The 8,188-nt window shown below is 41.2% G+C and overlaps 1 protein-coding gene across 1 annotated transcript in view; it reads right to left on the bottom strand.

Annotated features, from left to right (window-relative positions):
* Nucleotides 1-7,770, bottom strand: part of TVP23A (trans-golgi network vesicle protein 23 homolog A (S. cerevisiae)) — a 20,344-nt gene extending 12,574 nt beyond the window's left edge. Inside the window, exons 1-3 of the mRNA XM_010578523.1 lie at nt 7,758-7,770; nt 5,967-6,080; nt 1,245-1,301 (exon numbers count right to left, since the gene is read on the bottom strand). Of these exons, the coding sequence (XP_010576825.1) occupies nt 1,245-1,301; nt 5,967-6,080; nt 7,758-7,770 (184 nt within the window). The remainder of the gene's footprint in view (nt 1-1,244; nt 1,302-5,966; nt 6,081-7,757) is intronic.
* Between the last annotated feature and the right edge of the window lie 418 nt (nt 7,771-8,188).

The following is an 8,188-nucleotide window of genomic DNA, read 5'->3' on the forward strand; positions in this document are numbered from 1 at the left end:
CGGGGCTGGAGGACGCCAGCTGAGCCGGTGCTAGTGCCGGGCCCGGCGGGGAGACCTGCCTCCTCCCTTGCGTCCGCGTCGCTGAGGTGCCTTTGGCCGCCACCCTCCGCCCCACCGCGTTTAGGCCCGAGGCCAGGGCGGGCTCCGTCAGCGGGCCGGGCCGCAGGCGTGGGGAGCCGGAGGCCGCGGCGTGGCCGGAGCCCTTTGTCCAGCGTTTTAGGGTGTCCGCTCCGCTGTCGAGGGCCGCTTGCTCACCAAACGCGCCGAGCTGGACGGGGCTTCGTAGGCCTTGTGCTGAAGACAAACCCCGAAAGGAAATAGTGGAGAGAAAGGTGAACGTAGGTGTACGAACGTGATACGCGCCCGCGTGTCTCGTTCGAGGGCTCCAGCCGGTACCGACAGCCCGTCGTCCTGCCCGCGCTGGGCCAAACCCCGCGCGCTGTCCCCGGCCTCGCGGTGGGCCCTGTGCCCCTCTTGCCGTACGGCTTTGGCGGGCGGGCCAGCGTGACCACGGTCCTGTGGATGTACTAGGAGTGTGACGTAGGGAACTCAGCCCTTTAGGTGAAGGTATTTTCCTGCTTTTATTTAAATTGCAGATGGATTATGCAGCAGAGTTAAGGAGGTAGGAGAGAAGTGAGACAACGGAGCTTTAGGGTATGGGCAAGGGTTTCACAGTAATGGGGAGAAATAGTTCAGTCAGCTAAGTACGAAGTGGAGGGTCAAGGAAGATCTGATAAATCACAGTCCTTTGTAGATCTGACTAGCTACTAGCATTAAATAAGCCTGCAAAATAATAACTTCCTAGTCCTTTCTAAAACATCTAACTAAACCAGAATGTATCTGTTGAGTAAGTACAGAAGTTACTAAGGTGAACTTTTCAAAAACATTAATTGGAAAGTAGCTTTGTAGAAGTCCGGTTATTAGGGCAAGACAACACTTAAGGCATCAGAAAAACTGGTAGAGCTGTTCTTGGTGGGATTTGTAATTGCAGAGGGGGAAAGGTGTATTTTATGACTAATAATGTTAATATTGTGGTAGTCATATTTTGGCCTTGGTAGTGTTAAAACAACACTATCGTGTCAGTAAGTACAGCAGACTTGCACTAAAAAACTGAACAGGCAGTTTGTAATTTGATGGGCTGGCTCACGATAGCCTACAATATTAAAATATTTAAGTAGGCTTTCAGTCCCAAAGAAGATAAAAAAATCTTTGAGACCTATCATGAAATACAGTTATTAAATAATTTTGTGCATACCTGAAGCTGACCTCTACTTCATTTACTGTATCAACATGCACTTCTGCTTATGAGCAACATATTAACAATAACTCAAATAGAACCAGCTTCTGACTCAGAAGCAGCTCCCAGAACTGCACTGACAGAAGCAGTGGAGGGAAGTTTCACATCTTCTTGACTGCCAGATTATTCATTGCAGCTACTGTGTCAGCTCTTCTTTCCCCTCTCAGCACAGTTCTGCCAGCAAGTCTGATGGTTTGAATTTAGTAGTTCTGTAATGTTGCTCTGTTGTCTGAGCTGTTGCATTTTTATTCTAAGGCACCAGAAAATAACTGTGTGCTACGTTCCTTATCAGATAAAACAGTACTTGCTTCTATGGGAGAGGTGACAATTAGCCTGTCACAACATTAGGTATCTGATTTACTACTCAGGTGCTCCTAACTGTTTTCATTAGAGATGAAATGATATCACTAAAAAAGAGACAGAACCTGTGTTTTGTTTTTTAATTTTAAAACAGATGTTTCTTTAATTTTCCCTCCTTCCAGTGCTTGTCTCCACTGATTCACTGTAGGGATTATCTGTTTTCCTAACAAACTCAGATAATCCCACTATACTATGGAAGACTATCACTATACCGTGCACATGGTTTTAGTAACATTCTCTAAAAAGCTATGTCAAATTATGTTGTGTGATTATTCAAGGTATTGTATGGGTTATCATTTCCTTTTAGAGCAAATTAAGAGCTAGAAAGGATCCTTGGTCACTAGAGGAATCATTGGTCAAACCAAGAATTTCTTCATTTGGGGATTATTAGAAAAGCATTCATCCTTGTTTTAAAATAAATACATCCAAGCAAAACCTCATTAGAAGTTTCCAGTGTTTTCTAGGATTTCACAGAACAAACTCTCCTGTTTTCAACATTTTTTCTGCATCCTGATTTAACTACAAGTAATTTGCACATTGGAAAGATTAGCAACAGCCTAAAGGTGATGTTAAGTCCTCAAATACTGCTTCAGCAGCACAAAATTTAAAGGTAGTTACAGTGAATTTATGAATTGTGGTTTGGTTTTCGGGTTTGTACACAGGAAAATCTTGACCACTTATGAACTATATTAGGGTTTCATTTAATTGCTGACTGAAACATATAGCATAAAATAGTTGAAACTGTATCATTTGCTGCTGTGCATTTGCTGTTACCTTACAGGCAACCCTCTCCCCAGAACAAATAATGGCCTTTCTATCATAGAGCATTATCAGTGCCAAAGGCTTGGTATGAATAACTGAGACATCTCTCTCACTCTTTGTTTCAACAATAAATAGAACCTCCTCCTAGATGAATATGGTGTGCTATTCACATCATTATCATGAAGTCAGCTGATTTCTCTTTTTCTTTGGAACGTCGCCCGGAATCTTGCACTGGCATGGTATCAGAGACTTGCCCTGTAAACTGCACGAGGATATTTTTAATAACTTGACAGTTGTTGCTCTGGTTTAAGTATCTCAGTGGTGTTTACAGTTAAGTATTCTGTTCCTCTGAATATTGGAAAATATTGCTAATCCAAGAATAACTTTTACCTCACTCACATTAGGTACACTTATAGGGTCTGTTGGAGGTTCAATAAAATGTTTAAATTTTGAGGAGATAGGCCAAATAAGAGAAGGTATATTTAATAACTTTCTAATAGCATCACCATCTAATTAATTTGTAAAAGACGATTTCCTGCCTTGGCCCAGAACCAATTTCTGTGGAATTTTTTGGCTGTACATACTTGAATTGTTGTAATCACCAGCTCTGTATTAACAGGGGAGAAGCTGCAGCATTTACTTCACAGATCAGATAGTGTCTTTCAGTTGGGTGATATGTAGCGATATGTTCTCAGTAGAGATCAAGTTCTGCCATCAGTAAGAAATGGGTAACCAAAAGGTATGTCAAAGCTGAAGAGGTTTGGGCCCTAAATATAAATGGAGATTAAAAAAAAGAAAGGCTGTATTGCTCCTTCATTCAGTTATGTCTAAAGAGATAAAAAAATAATTTTTTAGTATCTCAAGAGAGTGTTACCGAAAAAGCTGGTCGAAGAAACTCTCTAAGACTCAATTTTGGAGTTTTAGAAAGCAGGCATTCTTTATTGCAGCACTGGACAGCACTGGATGCACAGGGGATAGTTCCTCCTAGCATGCATACCGTTACCTACAGCAAGCAAAGCTTATATTGCTCTAATATATGCATATTGATTACAGTTCCCATAATTGTCATACATATTCATGTAATTTCCCAGAAATTATTTACATAGTGTCCGCCCTTTGGGGCATGCGCTATTAAATGGGTCGGTGGTCTTTTGGGGTCTTTGAAACCCTCTGGTGGTCATTTTCTTGGTGTCCGCTAATTGAACTCTTTCTTGAGGCATGCACAGTGTGGGTCATCTCAGGTGGTTCATCTCTTCTTCCTAGTTAGCTGGTCCTGGCAGGTTTTAATCACAAAGCTCAGCAGAACTTAAGGCTTCTTACCTATTTGTGCATACTGTTAGCAAAACTCAAGGTTTTCTTACATACCAAAAGTTTCAAAGTCGCTCAAGCAAGCATAAATTAGGCACTACAAAAATACAATGGAGTCTTTCAACTCCAGCCTTTATTTCAAGGCACCAAGAGGAGTATAAATACCCATTATTGCACAGTAACTGGTGTTGATTCTAAAAAGTGCAGTAGTATCTGTATTCCTTTCAGTTAGGAAAAAATCAAGAAAACATAACATATTTTTATTAAATAGCTTATTTTATCCTCTGTATTCACTGCGTGGTTTTAGGCCTTATTTAACACGTGCTGTAGGAATCTCTAGTGCGGTTACCTGAGAGACAAAATGCTTTGCAATTATTAATGAGTTTACTTCAGTATCTGTTTCTGTTGAGACTGTGCAATGGTCACTTAGATAAAACAAAGGCAGACCAAAGCAAAGTCATCAGTTTTCTTCCAGCTTGGGGTGCCTTGCTTCCCGACATTTGGATGCAGACTTCTTAGTGTGTTTAGCTTTATATATCTCTTGATATGTTCAAAGCTTCAGTCATTCTCAGCTGCAGTTCTTGGTACTTGTTACTTCTGCAAATCATGTCTTATTTCTCAATTTGGGAACTCCAGAAATAAGGAACTTGGGCTGTTTGGACACCTGTCAAAAGTTTGGTTTCAGTGACTTCATAGATCCACTGCAGTAAGCAGTAATAGGATCTGTTTCCCAGAGTGGCAGCCTTCTGATTTCACCAAAAGAGGTGCTTGGGGTCCCTTCCCTCCTTTGCTATATGAATTTAAAAGGCCTGTACACACTCACACAAGTATCCAATACCTTTCCTGACTTAAGCCAGTCCTCTATAGACTTGCTGAGGAAAAAAAAAATTAATATAAAAGTAACTTAAACCTATTAAGTAAAAGACCCTAAGGGTTATCAAACAGTTGAAAAACTTAGTACAACAGGAGGTTAATATAAAAAATTAAGTACTGTTGCTTCCACTGTTTTTTCTGCAAAAATAAAAGTTGAAGTTGCTTATAAAAGCTGTAAGCTGCTTATTCATTAGCCACACACACCCCCCCTCCCCGCTAGAAATATCTACATTGTCTTGTTCAGGTCCCGGAGGTGCTTGCTGGACAATTTTTCAATCACTGCTGCCACTGGCAATGTCTACTTAACCTTTTGTTGTGGAGACTGTGGTTAAGCTGCTTTTGCTATATTTCCTTGCATTTGTTGTTCTTATTTATTCTAAATTGTTGTCGGGGGATGGTAAAGGCATAACTTTCTCAGAAAAAAGTAGCCTATAGACAAAACACAAAAAACAAAAGTAAGAATGGGTCCTAATCTGGTGATGCAATGAAGTGAGAAACCTGTACCTACAGTTCTTAATTCTTTTGATCTGCAGATTTTTGTGAAGCAGACTGCGGTCCCTACTTCTACAGAATTATTGTTTAATAGTATCTTTCCTTAATTTGTTAATATGTTTTTTCTAGCCCACTGAATAGCTTCAAATCCCTAAAATTCCTTGTACTCAGTCACAGAGAACTTGAAGAGGTGTCCGAGGAATTAAAATTCACAAAATCCATACTGTTTCTATAGGCCTGGATCATACAAAGAGGTAGAGGTGCTCAGGACTGGTCTTTAGGTAGCTGGATCCCCTGTATAAGCCACAGGAACATTAAGTGCCTTGGAACAGGGTCCGGCACGTTAACTGTGTGTTCTTTACAAGATGTACCAGGCGCTACTGGAGATAACTCACTCTATATGCAGTACACAGCTCTGAACCTCTCCTGGAGGTAGGGGTGCAACCTCTTTTGGCAAAACCAAAAGCAAGGTTCATGTCTGTGGCCTGTGAGCCCTTGTACAATGGAGTCTGTGCTTGGGAAGAGACCACAATTCCCTCTGCTGCCTGAAAGGAGACAAGCCTCAACCTCCCAGCTTTGAAGAGGAGGAAGCTCTGGGCTGTACTGGAGGCCTCCACAGCTGTTCCTGTGAAAATTGTTCTGCCTGACTCCCCAACTGGAGGGTGAAGCATTTGTTTCTCCTGTGAATGGGGCTGAATTCATGATCCACACATCTTTAAAATCTATAAATAATCACCAATTAAAAATACTGAAATAAAACTTGGAAGAAGGGCAAGGACCCAAACCCATTTGTTTCTCAGAGAATGCACTAACTGTCTGGCTTTCATCCTTCAGGCAGGGTAGAGCAGCTTCAGCAGAAGGGTTTGAGAGTTACCCTTGCCTGTGGCGGAGCAGCCCAGAGACCGCACTGCAGGACTGCGGAAACATGGACCTGAAGCTGCTGATAAAGAAGGTGGTGTGACTGTGTCTATGATACCACATTCACTGTCTGCAGTTACAAGAATTACTGCACAGCTACTGGAATGAACAGTCGTGGTAAGTGCAGGTTTATTCAAGTGACTAAAGGTAGAGCTACTGTGTCTGATGTGGCTTTTCGTATCTTTTGTGTCTGGTATGTGTTTTAGTTGACAAAAATCAGAAATGCTCTAGGGAAGCCCCTAAAATACGTGGTTTCTTCAACTGTCAGTGTAGTATTTTTGACCAGTTTTCTTGCCTCCATCATTCTGAAACTTGACACAGGCTGTGGTTTTGCACATGTCCTTTTCCTTGTTGGTTTGGGTTTGCATTTGTATTCTGTTTCCCATTCTTGCTCTATTTTATTTCAGTGTAAGGGGAATTACAGTTTTTTTGTCACATGCTCCAATGCACCAGTATACACAGGGGGTTTTTTGTCACGTGCTCCAGTGTACCAGTGTACTGGACTAGTTATATGAAGTCCAGTGGTAATGACAGAAAGGATATGGATTTCTTTTCTTTTTCTTTCTTCCTTTTTTTCTTAATTGCTCTCAGCTATAGAAAAATGACAAGTCCTTCTGTTAACAAGACTAATACTGTTGTTCACTGTCTGTCCCAAAACTACTGCTAAGAGATCTGCGCATTTGTGCTCACAGACTTCTTGAAAACCAAGGGAAGGAATAACAGCTTTTCTCAGTCTTTTCCTCTGTCTGTAGGCCAGGCAGCAGCTGGATGTTGCTGCAGGTTCTGGTGCTCATGGCATGCTTGCAGAGCATGCAGCTGCAGCCAACTGCTAGTGAAAACACTTCACCCTCCACCCTTGGCTTCCTGATGAAATACCTTGTGCTAGTAAAAATGGCGTAGTAAGACAACAGCACACTTGTAAATCTGCAGTGCTTTAGCAAAATATTGCTAAACCAGCAATATTTTGTTAATTTTCAGTTGTTTAATGTTTTTTTTTCACTGGGAAGTTCCAGCATGTACTGTAGCACAATCATTCTAGTACCAGTGAAAGTAATAAATCACTGGTATTCAAGTGAGGAAGAAAGTAATGGAATTCATAGTTTAAATGTGGGCCTATCAACACAAAGATAGTTTAGAAAATATTTGATACCTTGCTACTGAAAACAGCTTCATGTCTTTGTCTTCGTCTTCGTATATCTGCCTAATTCTCCACAGAGAGCTTTGTGGTGGCTGTGTCCTCTTGCCACAACAATGAATCTGGACTGCACAAGCTAGGCTGGCAAATTGATGTTGTTATGTTGTTAGTATTATTTATGTTACTAAGCTAAAAATGCAAGGGCTATGAGTTTTTAAATGCTAATATTTTAGAGAATCAGAAGAATTCCATTGAATGTTTATGGCAGACTGGCAGCAAACTTGGATATCCCAGCCTAATAAAGGTAGAAGCCAAGGTAATTTCTGGAGGAATGCCTTTTGAAGTTAGTCTGTCAGGATTTTGCAAAGCAGTTATCTAAACACGTCTTTGGTTCAGCCTGGCTTGCTCTGTCAGCCTTCTGAGAATGCTTGTCCAAAGTTCTGTGAGATTCTGAATGACCACAAATATTTGAGGCCCTAATCTTTCTTTGCACCTACTAGATTGGAAATTCCCAACCTTCTGAGTTCCTAACCTCAACTGAGAAAAATTATGTTCTGGGGAAGCTGCCAGTATGACCAGCAGCATTACCCTGGGCTCTATGCCATGTCTCACCTGCAGTGTTCATGCTGCACTACTGAGGCTCATCATAGTGTTTGGGAAGCAATGTGGTAGGTGATACTAGAACTGTAGGCATGGAAGGATGCTGAAGGACTTTTTTGCATCAATGGAAGCATAGCTAGTTTCTGAGGTGAGGAAGCAGGGAAAAGATTTGATCAGAGAGTTTTAAAAACAAGCTCTGCGGAAAAAAACCCAACTCCTCAATCTAAAAGACAAACCTTTTACGTTCAAAACATTTTCCATAATACCACAGCTTTACTTTCCTACAGGAAGTAATTTTCATAATAGACATAAAAGATTTTACATTAAGAGCTGTCAACCTTGGCAGAATTACTTAGGAAATCCTGTGTGAGTGTGTATGTACAACAAAAACCACAACATTGCTAACCAAAGTCTCCATTCTAAGATTTACTCAAAGTTCCTTT

This window comes from Haliaeetus leucocephalus, unplaced genomic scaffold, assembly GCF_000737465.1.
Source record: "Haliaeetus leucocephalus isolate CR32 unplaced genomic scaffold, Haliaeetus_leucocephalus-4.0 Scaffold636, whole genome shotgun sequence".
In the NCBI taxonomy this organism is placed as follows: domain Eukaryota; kingdom Metazoa; phylum Chordata; class Aves; order Accipitriformes; family Accipitridae; genus Haliaeetus; species Haliaeetus leucocephalus.